Raw genomic sequence first — 12,534 nt, 5'->3', positions numbered from 1 at the left:
TCTCTATCTGAACTTACCCAATTAAAAAAATTGAAACTCATTTTCCGTTGCAAAACATTTTGCTACAGTGTGCCCTAATGAGCATAACCTTTGTTGCAGTCATTTAGGCCAGGATTCAATCAGATCAGCGGTAACCTGCATAAGCTGACAAATCGTTTTTCATTGCTTTTTTTAAAAATGTTTAAAGCGTGTAGGAGGGTGAACTGTGATAGAGCTGTCAAATCAACAAGCGGCTCCTGCATTGGATGCACGAGTAGAAATCCCATGCAGCTGTGTGACAAGTTCGTACACTGATTTTAACCTATTATTTCTTTAAAATGCATTACAATGTGTCATTTCCATATAGCTTACAATTTCTCGTTCTGAACTTCTGTGGTTTGTGACAATGACCACAAGAGCTCACAGATTTGACAGCTCTAACACGGTTACACCACCAACACAACCCCGCAGAAAAAGCTTATTGGTGGTTCCAAACTTCATTCCATAAGGATGGAGGCCACTGTGTTCTTGGGGACCTTCAATGCTGCAGACATGTTTTGGTACCCTTCCCCAGAACTGTGCACAATCCTGTCTTGGTGTTCTACAGCTAATTCCTTCGACCTCATGGCTTGGTTTTTGCTCTGACATGCACTGTCAACTGTGGCACCTTTATATAGACAGGTGTGTGCCTTTCCAAATCATGTCCAAACGATTGAATTTACCACAGGTGGACTCCAATCAAGTTGTAGAAACGTCTCACGGGTGATCAATGGAAACAGGATGCACCTGAGCTCAATTTCAATTCTCATAGCAAAGTGTCTGAATACTTATGTAAATAAGGTATTTCTGTTTAATAAATTTGCACCCCCCCCAAAATAAGTTTTTGCTTTGTCATTATGGGGTATTTTGTGTAGATTGATGAGTTTTTATTTCATCAATTTTAGAATAAGACTAACGTAACAAAATGTGGGAAAAGTCAAGAGGTCTGAATACTTTCCAAATCCACTCTGTCATGCAGGTAGAGTTGAGTATGGTTAGTATGTAGCTAGCTACTGTGTTTGAAAAAAATCTCAGTGTAGTTTGCAGGTCCAGGGAAACGGCTGTCTACAGGCACAGCATTGTTTGTAGGACAAGGGTGAGGCTGTGTTTATAGGCACTAGGTCCTACTTGTTTCCATAGTGAGTGCAGTGTGTTGCTCACTGCTCAGTCATACTAGTAGTAAAAAGGTGCAGGCATTGATGTGCATAGGTAGTGAGAGGTCAAAGTACACAGGGTCCATTGGTCTTTACAACCAGGGAAGTTGGTGCTGCACAATAGTATTTTGTTGAGCCTTGCTTTTGTAACCTTGTTTGGTACACACCCAGTTAAATAGAATAACTCCTTAAAGGGATACTGCGAGATTCTGGCAATTAAGAAATTGTTCTACTTACCCAGAGTCAGATGAAATCGTAAATACAATCGTAGGGCCTGTTGAGTATGCTACTGTACCTGAAGACATCGTCATTGCTTAACTCTAGTTAGCATTGGCTCACAAAACGACCTCTAACTTTCTTCATACTGTACGCAAAGACAAAAATGGTATCCACAAGTTCACCTGACACGGGGGAACTAGAAAATGGCTTTATTCCCAGAATCTCACAGTATCCCTTTATAGCCTAGCACATGGTGACACATATACCCTTTTCACACTAGCAGATCCAAACCAAAACTGTACTGGATAAGGGTTGTATATTTTCTTCTCACATTGTCCTGTCCAGCAACTATGGTGGATGAGTAACCAGGCCAGCTCAGCTCAGTAGTGTGAAGAGCCCTATAACAGTAGCCGAATAAGACACCACAAAGATCAAGAGGGAGGGGCTTGGTTTCATCAAAAGCTGTGCGCAGTTTATTGTATTCTAAATTTACATAAAAAAAAAAAAAGTCTGCCCATATCCTAGAACCATTATGAAAGTTAACGCACAAATTCAATATACATCTCATTGTATTTTACAGAGGATAAGAGTATAGGCATGGAGGTGGTATGATTCATTACAAGGCTTAACAGAATCAGAGAAACTAAAAGAATAAATAGAAGGTGCTATCCTTAGCTGAGAAAAAAATAAAAGTCTTCAGTCGAACAAAAACAATGCCTGCAATGTGGAAAGTCTCGCACTCCCCTTCCTCAAAGAAAGTAATACAAATGAACTTAGGGAGTCTGGGCCTACAGAAGCAGAGAGATGGAGAAGAGTAGAGTGCGATCGATAAGAATGTGAGACTAGTTCTTCTGTACAGGTGCATAAATTAGAAACTACATCTGGTGGTTACACACAGCTTATCACTAAAACAATCAACAGCTAGGAAAAATGTCAGAGACAAGATCTGTTCTTCTGCTCCTAGTATTGTATTATTTTATCTGCTAAGTGAATGCAGACGTCTCGAGTTTCTCTTGAGTTTTGCTGTTAGTGCAGCAAGTTGTTGTTATATTCAGAAGATGTCACAAAGGAGGGAAGGACCAACCGGAGCTGAGAGATAAACACATTGCATTGTTTTCTTTTTAAAGCTACTGCAGATTCCAATATGTTGTGTTTTTCTATTTCAAACAAAAAAGTTTGAAAAAGTTCCTAAATTATTCAGCATGTCAGTTTTTTTTGCGATATCACATTTTGCGGAAAAACTCAATCATGTTTCAAGTAACCGTTTAAAATGGTTGGCGAGAGAAAGCGTCGGAATATTTTCTCTCTCCCTTTTTAATGATGAGGTCATTAAAAGTCATGCACGATGCAAAGAACCTCATGCAGTAGTTTATGGTTAACCATCCAAGCACTTTTTATTTGTTAAGTCATAAATACACAGCAGCTTCACCATAGGGTGTCTGGTTCCTCTTCAGGTTCTGAATGTGGAGTATTTATAAGGAGATCATTTTGCATGAGAACAGGAAGAGAGATCGGCCACATCTACCTAATGCTTACCTGCTAAAGGAAAAAATTTGTTGTGTAGAACTGATTATCAACATTTGAGATATATATATATATATTCTCTCAATCTCTCGCTCGCTCAGCCCTGCGCACTCATCCACTTGCACTTTCCCCAATCGCTCCCGCTCTCCTTTTTTATGGTTGTACACAAATGTAACAAAGGTGACAGACCTGAAATTACAATCACCAAAAAACAAACCCCAAAAGATCCTGCTGCATGCCCGTCACTGGCAGTGGCAGCACAGAGGACAAAGTCTGCGTGGTGCTGGGATATCATCAAAGAGGAGGCGGTGGAGGTTCCTTAGAGCTCCTAGAGCTGCTGTTGTAACCGCTCTCCCTGAGGTTGAGGTTCTCCAGGGCCACATCTAAAGGCATGATATCCACGCAGCCCATGGCCCCAAAGCTGGCAAAGTCTCGCCGCTCGTCCTCGTCCGAAGAGGAGCTCTCCTCGCGCATCAGCGTGCTCAACAGCAGCTCCTGGACAAACAGGCTGCGGTCGGCGCGCTCACCCTCCAGCGCCTGCCGCTCCGCCTCCGACATCTTGGGCTCATTCAAACTGTAGGAGGACAGAGAGGAGGATACCTGGTTAACACAAACCAAAGGGACTACGTGAAGGAAATGGGAGAGACGGTTCAAGGTAGTGGGAGAAAAGACCTGGGTAGGCCTGTGGATGCTGAGAACAGACTGAGGTGGGAGACACCATGTAAAGGGGTTGTGGGAGACACCATGTAAAGGGGTTGTGGGAGATACCATGTAAAGGGGTTGTGGGAGATACCATGTAAAGGGGTTGTGGGAGATACCATGTAAAGGGGTTGTGGGAGATACCATGTAAAGGGGTTGTGGGAGATACCATGTAAAGGGGTTGTGGGAGACACCATGTAATGGGGTTGTGGGAGACACCATGTAAAGGGGTTGTGGGAGACACCATGTAAAGGGGTTGTGGGAGACACCATGTAAAGGGGTTGTGGGAGACACCATGTAAAGGGGTTGTGGGAGACACCATGTAAGGGGGTTGGGAGTAGAGGCGATATCAAGTTCATAAATCGGTAATCAGTATTTTTGGATGCCGATTACATTGCATTCCACGAGGAAACTGCATGGCAGGCTGACCACCTGTTACGCAAGTGCAGCAAGGAGCCATGGTAAGTTGCTAGCTAGCATTAAACTTATCTTATAAAAAACAATCAATCTTCACATAATCACTAGTTAACTACACATGGTTGATGATATTACCAGGTTAACTAGCTTGTCCTGCGTTGCATATAATCAATGCGGTGCCTGTTACTTTATTATCGAATCACAGCCCATTTTGCCAAACGGGGGATGATTTAACGAAAGCGCATTCGAGAAAAAAAATCACTATCGTTGCACAAATGTACCTAACCATAAACATCAACGCCTTCCTTAAAATCAATACACACAAGTATATTTTTTTTAACCTGCATATTTAGTTAAAAGAAATTAATGTTAGCAGGCAATATTAACTAGGGGAATTGTGTCACTTCTCTTGCGTTCATTGCACGCAGAGTCAGGGTATATGCAACAGTTTGGGCCGCCTGGCTCGTTGCGAACTAATTTGCCAGAATTTTACATAATTATGACATAACATTAAAGGTTGTGCAATATAACAGCAATAATTTCTACTTAGGGTTGCAGCCCGTTCGATAAAATACGTAACGTTTCCGTATTTCACTGAAAGAATAAACGTTTTGTTTTCTAAATGATAGTTTCCGGATTTTACCTTATTAATGACCAACGGCTCGTATTTCTGTGGTTATTATAATTAAGTCTATGATTTGATAGAGCAGTCTGACTGTGTGGTGGTAGGCGGCAGCAGGCTCGTAAGCATTCATTCAAACTTTACTGCGTTTGCCAGCAGCTCTTAGCAATGCTTGCTTCACAGCGCTGTTTATGACTTCAAGCCTATCAACTCCCGAGATTAGGCTGGCAATACTAAAGTGCCTATTAGAACATCCAATAGTGGTAGAGAGAAATAGTCGACGCGTCATAATAACTACAACCTAAAACTTCTTAACTGGGAATATTGAACCACCAGCTTTCATATGTTCTCATGTTCTGAGCAAGGAACTTAAACGTTAGCTTTTTTACATGGCACATATTGCACTTCTACTTTCTTCTCCAACACTGTGTTTTTGCATTATTTAAACCAAATTGAGCATGTTTTATTATTTATTTGAGACTAAATAGATTTTATTTATGTATTATATTAAGTTAAAATAAGTGTTCATTGATGTATTGTTGTAATTGTCATTATTACACACACACACACTGTCCGATTAATTGGTATTTTTGGTCCTCCAATAAATCAGGATCGGCATTGAAAAATCATAATCAGTCGACCTCTAGTTGAGGTAAGGGGGTTGGGAGACGACACCGCTGTCATGACGTCCTGTTGGTGAGGTTTATGACCCCCATAAATACCTTTCCCCCTTTTCTCTCTCCACAGATTTGACTCTTGGAAAGCCCTTTGTTAACATAGAGAGAGAGTCTGGTAACATCAAAAGGTTGTGAACGGAACCATATTTCAGTAATCCAAAGAATATGATGTCAGATCAGTTGTTGTCTGAGACATTATTACTGATGATAGGACGACATAAACTGTATCTTGGAAAGTCTACACATTCTAGTTATCGGAGTCACATGGAATTGTTGTGCAATTTAAATGTTTAAATATGAAACTATTTGTGAAAATATTAAATGCAATCTTAGCTTCTAAATTGGAGAATTGTTTTCATAAGTAAACTCTGCTCACTCAGTGGCCACGCCCAATTGAACAGACATTGGTTGTGAACTATGAAACACGCCCTTCTCTCCACCACTACAAAAGCCCATTGACGAAAGTCAACCTGGTGTTCCCGATGACGTGAGGACTGCTGTCCATACATTTAAAAGGGCTAATATCAACTACAGAACTAAGCCAACCTCAGCGTGAGCTCTGGTTGCGAATGGTTGAACGACTACAACCTAACGAAATTAACATTGTGTTCCCGATGACGTGAAGACTGATGTCCATAAGTTTAGAAGAGTGAATTTAGATGTGGAGGTTACGATCGACACGCTGGAAGGATGAATGTGACTATACCAGCCAGAATATAGCATGAACTTATAGCAACTTGGTTTGAACTTTGAACTCTTATTCACTAAAGACGTGATACATCCTAGACGTTGAGTTAGCAGCAGCAGCTGTAAACGTGGGCTAGGGAAGGACAGACAATCTCTTCAGAAAGACAGGGTACTACAACGTATCCGTTCTACCACAATACATATTCTTCAAAGGACAAGCGAGATCTCTGCTGGGCAACCCAGCCTTCCAACTACAACCAATCTATCGAAGCGCAGCTCAGAGTAAATATTTCTTCCATTTTCCTTTTGCAAATGGGCGGATATTTAGAATGCATTAGATTCTGTATTTACGATAGCATAGCTTCATGAGGTCCGATAGACCCAATCCATTGGTTCCTCAGTCTTCCCGCGCTTTCATTCAAACCCAACCCCCTTTTCTTTGTGTAACCAGCCGTCATATCGGTTCCGTCCGCCAGGGACGTTTTCTTGTATGACATAATTAGGTATCAATGTATGATCCATCCTGTGTATATGTAATTCTGTGTGATTATTTAGGTATTTAGTAAATAAATAATTAAACAAAATGTTGTACTGCTGATTCAACTTGTTAGCCAGGGTTTATGAAGATAACCAAGAATTTTACGACGTTCAGATGTGACTGCTATTGATATAAAAGATGATCAGGTCTTTAAGAGTTTATTCGGAAGACAACAGCTCTATAAACATTATTCCGTGGTGCCCCGACTTCCTAGTTAATTACATTTGCATGATTAGTTTAATCAGGTAATATTAATTACAGAGAAATTATTTTATAAAATATCATGTCATATCACTTATCACTTAATCTGGCATAACAAAGACACGACACTGCGTAGATGTCCACCCACGACACCGCGAGGGGGGGGATGACAAACAGGAGGATAAGGGAGACCATGCCACAGGGAGTTGATAGGAACAACTAGGGTCCTGGGAGCTGTAACAATGTGGTAGAATTCCAGAAGGGCCTCAGATGTCAAGTCTGCAGAACATTGATCCAGTTTTTAAAACACTAAGTAGAAGGCTCTGTCCACGAGTAGACAACTCACCGTGTGAGCAAGAACTGGGAGCTGTGGGAGGCCATGAGATTGCTCTCGGCCACGCCGGCCGAGTTGGCGACGGCGCTGGGAGGTGGGATGGTGGCACTGATGTTGCCGCCGGGGTTAGAGCGTCGTGTGGCGTTCCTGGCCGTCTCCAGCTGCTGGCGGGCCGCCTGGGCCTGCTGGCGCTCCAGCTGCAGCTGCATCTGTAGCTGCTGCAGCTGAGACGCAGATGGGCCCGACGAGTTGAGCTGGCCTCCCGCCGAGCGCCGCACGCCCGACAGCTGAGACAATAGCTCTGTGGGGAGAGGAGATGAAGAGATTTATTTTGAGTTCATTTTGGTGACAGTCAAATGAACATTCTCCAGTATAGACACGTTGTTGGGAGACACCACGCTACTGTAGGGGTGTCACAGTGCTTTGGACAAGAGACATTACACTGTGGTTGTACTGGTTATACTTCATTGGAGACAGGAGCCATTCAGTCTCATGGAAAGATAATTTTACTTATTTTATGTCAAATGACTCCATGAGTAACCAAGTACATAGGAGCCACAAGAGGGGAGAAACTATAGCATCTCTATCCATTTCTATGAGGAAGACTCTGTTTGCAGTTATACTGACAGACAGACTGGTCAGACTAGGTGCACTGCTCACCTGCTATAGGGTCCATGGCTTCCCTGTTACTGGGGGAGTAAGAGGAACTCTGTGAGGAAGAGAGCCCTCCAGTGGAGCTGCTAGTAAAGTGCATGTTGGTCCTGCGTGCCCTAGGACCGCCCAGCCCACGACCGTGGTGGAACATCCGACGCACGTGCCGGACACCACTGGACTCATCGTAAAACACAGTGGGTTAAGGAGTACAGACTAAGGGGCTCGCAAGTAACTGGAATAGTCACATCCACAGACGTGTATAGTAGTCACATCCACAGACGTGTATAGTAGTCACATCCACAGACGTGTATAGTAGTCACATCCATAAAGGTAGGTAGGCACACACAAGCAGACCGTGCACACACACACATACACACGTGCAGACAGACCGACACACACAGACAGAGTCGAGCTGCGTAAAAGGATATTAAGTCTCTAGGTGCTCTGTGTTCAAGTGTGAGATGAGCAGCAAAGTCGTCAGTCACGTGATTGGGGTCCCCGCCCGGCAACGCAGCACATATTGGACAGATCTGAAATGAAGCATTAAGCACCCTCTGGATATATTCAACTGACCATTCACAAGCATCAGTTGTCAAATAATTATTTGAGAATTGTGTTAATGCTTCCATGAGCACTGGAATCCAATTTGGATGTATGAGATGTCATTGGATACAATGTTTCCCCTAGATTTTTAGAGGTGGTAAACACCAAAACATTCTATTGAAAGAAATGGAGGCCACATTTTTTCAGGCAGAAGAGCAACAGAGCTAGACTGAGGGACCAGTCTGTCCTGTCTTAGTGATGCTAGATGATACACTAGGATGATATCCCCCACTTACCACCTCTGTGGAAGTCTCTGCATGGTCTGAGGTGACATGCTCCTGTAGGGATGTCTCTGTGTAGCCCATTTTACCACAGTAAGGACAGGAAAAGCTCTGGGGCTGCTCTACTGAGAACGCCTCGCCGCCGTAATACAGGTCTAAAAAGCAAAACCATCCATCTTTAGAGTCACATTAATAATAATCACCATAATACAACAAACCTCATATCAAATAATAATCATATTGAATTTCTTGTGCACATTTCACATGCTCAACGCGCATAAGGTAGAAAACAAAGACAAAAATACATTTAAAATTCACCATGCAAATACACTGAAAGCAGAAGTATCAACAAAAATCAAATTAATAATAACATTAAGGGCGAAGAGTTTTCCGGACCACATGACCTGACCAGGAAGAACTACAAGATAGCCCTGCTGGGCCACCTGACCAGGAAGAACTACAAGATAGTCCTGCTGGGTCACCTGACCAGGAAGAACTACAAGATAGTGCTGCTGGGTCACGTGGGCAGAAAAAAAAACTCCTGTCCCTTCTCATAATGTAACATGTTTAATCTACACTGCAGATGTCCTTACCAAAGTCTACCCTGGTTAATATACACTGCATGGCGTGCTCCGACGTGTGTCTCGTTGTTGTAGCTCCGCTCTCGTAGCACGATGCGCACAGGTCGTAGTCGTAGCAAATTAAACACTTGTACCGGCGCCCTCTGAAGTTCCCTTTTAAACACGCGTCACAGCTCACACCTGCAAAACAAGGGAGGGATTCAATGTCAAAATGTACAGGCTAATAGCCCATTAACGTGGTGCAGTAGGACACTGTGTGCAGACAGTCAGAAAGAGAGGCTGGATGACATTGGCACTGGCACTAACCCTCAAATGTGAATGGAGAGGAATTTTTCTAATCCACAGAACATCAATGGCAGGTCATTAATGAATGCCAGTGTGTGTGTGTACCTGGCTAGAACAGAATAATAGGGACGCGTCTTGTCCGGTTCTCATGCGTACGTATTCTTTTGCATTTGTTGTTGCAAATGCAAAACAGGCCTTTATATCACAATGCAGTAAATTAAGCAGGCCTAAACTGCAGATGGACAGACAAGAGATGATCAGGAGAAAAGAAACAGAGTGTATAGACAGAGTGAAAATTAAAAGAAACACAAGACACCAAACTGTCATCTAGCTGTCCCTTTGTGGTTTTTCTCTATCATATCCCATGGTGATTGCTGTGATACTGTACTGATACACATACTGTAGTTTCCTCCTTCCAACAGGCACTATGTAAACTGCTATAACCACCACCTCCACTTTGTTACTGCTGCTGAAATGAGACCATTTCACCGCTGTCATAAAGCCAAGGCATTTGACACGTCCCTCCTTCTGACAAAGCAAGAATCAAAGTGCTGAAACTGAAAAAGGTTAGGCTATGCTGCTGTTCATTGCTCACATTTAGGGTACGTTTGTAAATTCACTCTGGAGTGCCAGAGTAAACTCAGAGTGCGCTCTGGGCGTTCGTAAATTCAGAGAGTTGTCATATTGTCCAGTTTGTAAATTCAGAGCGGGTCGCTCTTGGAGCACACTGGATGCTCTGGCTGAGGAATAGGGTTGATCCGAGTGTTCTGACCTAACAACGGCAGTCAAGCACCAAAGCTAACTTGCTAAAGTTGGCTAGCTTGCCAGCTACTTCCAGACACAAATGAGAGAACACCTCACTGACAATTTTACTCGCCCCAGTTAGGCTGTTTTCATGTCATCTAGAGCAAGGGTTCCTCCAGACGAGAGCGCTCTGAAATCGGAGTAGGGATCCCGAGTGGCGCAGCGGTCTAAGGCACTGCATCTCAGTGCTAGAGGCGTTACTACAGACCCTGGTTCGATTCCAGGTTGTATCACAACCGGCCGTGATTGGGACTCCCGTCAATGTAACTAAGAATTTGTTCTTAACTGACTTGCCTTGTTAAATAAAGGTTAAATAAAATAAAAGATAGCCAGAATTAATTAACGAACGCAGATATTTCAGAGAACTTCTGTACTGATCTATCATTAAATTGTCTGGATTCTCCAAATAGAGAATTTGCCCTTGCTCTGATGACAACAGCCCTTGACTTCCCATCCTTGATGACAATAAAGCACTCATGGGAAAAAATGACACCAAATCAATTAGTTACACCCCTTGCTACACTACTCAAATGGTTTTCAGAGGCCTGGTGTCTGTCACACCTATGGGTGTCTATGCAATGCTTGTCTGGACTCTGGATAAAGGTGTGCTGCTTAGGAAAACATCCTATTTGGAACTGTATGTCATTTTGATATAGCTATGAACTGACAGAGACTGAGAACACTTTCACCATACACTGACAGGCCTTCCTTCATAAGTGCACAGATCCTTAGTTGGCTAACGTTATAGGAGAGGAAAAAATCCAGACCTGGCTATTCATCCAGACCTAATATGACGTAGTCCAACAAGTGTAGCAAGCCAGACAGATGTCTAAGTAGCTATCAAGTAGGTTGAGGCCGGGTGTTCTCCAAAACCGTGCTCTAACAGGGTCAACTTAGCTAGCTAACTTATATTAGTTAGTCTATTCACTCTGTTTGCAGTTAGCTAGCATACTCTACTGATCCAATAAGTTAACTAATTAGCTAAAGAATTTAACCATAACACCGGTAGCTAGATAACGTTAATTAAGTGAAGGTAGAAGACAGGCGAACTAGTTTGTAAACTAGGTAGCAGCTAGCTAGCTGCCTGGTTAGGTTTGGGCCACTGTGATTGAGGCCTCAAACTACCTTGATGACAGTGCATTCAGTGACCAAACCCTTCTTGGGTGGCATGGAGTATTTCAGCACTTAGTCAAACTACCTACGAAAACAATGTGGCCATACCAACACACACCACGCATTCACCCTTCCTAAAAAAGGCCAGTCTGGAAACTTAACTACTTGGCTAACGACGTTGTCATTGAAGAAAGCTAGCTAGCCAACGTCCTAGCTATAGCAACTGACTGTCGGACCATCACTTTAGCTACGTTAGTTAGCAAGCTACCTAGCATTAGCTAATTCGCTTGAATAAGAAACGGCCGCTCACTAGAAGTATTACTTCTTTGAAACATGACTGTTCATAAATACGGAGACTGTCGTTATCAAGAATCAGCCTGGTTCTACTCAGCAATCTACTCAGCAATCAGGAGGTTGAGAAAATCCATGGTGGCCGCCATCATGAGCCCTGTCCAATGCATTGCAATACAAAACATGGCAACCCACTGGACCAACCCCAGGAAGCTAATGTTAGCTATGGACGTCTATTTTTCACTTACCCTCATGTCGGGACATCCTACAGACGATGACACAGCCCCCTCCTCGGCCTCCCTAGCACGGATCACGCGGAAAATATACAGCTTTGAAGAGATAAACCTGGGACGCGATTTCTATTTCGTATTTTCTCTTTAAGATGGATCCTGAGCTTACAGTTCTGTGCTTCCCCCTCCCTGGCTGTCACGAAGAAGTACTGAGACAGAGAATTCGCAGTCTGCTGAAGAAACACTAGGGGGTGCCCTTCACAATAATGTGGTTGTTCAACTGAAGAGGGTAAAGAATATATATCAGCCTATAGAAATAGAATCCATTTTATGATTCAGCCACTGAATGTGAGACAAGAAAGCTATTTTCCCGATGCAATCCCTGACTAGTTTGATGTAAAAAATAATAATACATACAGTACCAGTCAAAAGTTTGGACACACCTACTCATTCAAGGGATTTTCTCTATTTTTACTATTTTCTACATTGTAGAATAATAGTGAAGACATCAAAGTAGCCACCCTTTGCCTTGATGACAGCATTGCACAATCTTGGCATTCTCTCAACCAGCTTCGCCTGGAATGCTTTTCCAACAGTCTTGAAGGAGTTCCCACATATACTGAGCACTTGTTGGCTGCTTTTCCCTCAATCTGCTGTCCAAC

The 12,534-nt window shown here is 43.0% G+C and overlaps 1 protein-coding gene across 2 annotated transcripts; it reads right to left on the bottom strand.

Annotated features, from left to right (window-relative positions):
• Nucleotides 1–1,837: 1,837 nt before the first annotated feature.
• LOC139557534 (E3 ubiquitin-protein ligase KCMF1-like) lies at nucleotides 1,838–12,137 on the bottom strand. 2 transcript variants are annotated; one of them, XM_071372530.1, is made up of 7 exons: nucleotides 11,891–12,137; nucleotides 9,162–9,329; nucleotides 8,584–8,723; nucleotides 8,173–8,274; nucleotides 7,751–7,928; nucleotides 7,103–7,391; nucleotides 1,838–3,489 (listed from the first exon to the last, which is right to left on the bottom strand). In XM_071372530.1, the coding sequence occupies exons 1-7, from the start codon at nucleotides 11,904–11,906 to the stop codon at nucleotides 3,210–3,212; spliced, it is 1,173 nt and encodes a 390-aa protein (XP_071228631.1). In that variant the 5' UTR covers nucleotides 11,907–12,137; the 3' UTR covers nucleotides 1,838–3,209. The 2 variants fall into 2 exon arrangements, with proteins under 2 accessions (XP_071228631.1, XP_071228709.1); XM_071372608.1 differs by lacking the exon at nucleotides 11,891–12,137 and adding an exon at nucleotides 10,030–11,792.
• Nucleotides 12,138–12,534: the final 397 nt, after the last annotated feature.

Source organism: Salvelinus alpinus, chromosome 1, assembly GCF_045679555.1.
Source record: "Salvelinus alpinus chromosome 1, SLU_Salpinus.1, whole genome shotgun sequence".
Lineage (NCBI taxonomy): Eukaryota > Metazoa > Chordata > Actinopteri > Salmoniformes > Salmonidae > Salvelinus > Salvelinus alpinus.
The sequence above is the reverse complement of the archived record's forward strand: the minus strand, read 5'-3'. Positions and strand labels throughout refer to the sequence as shown.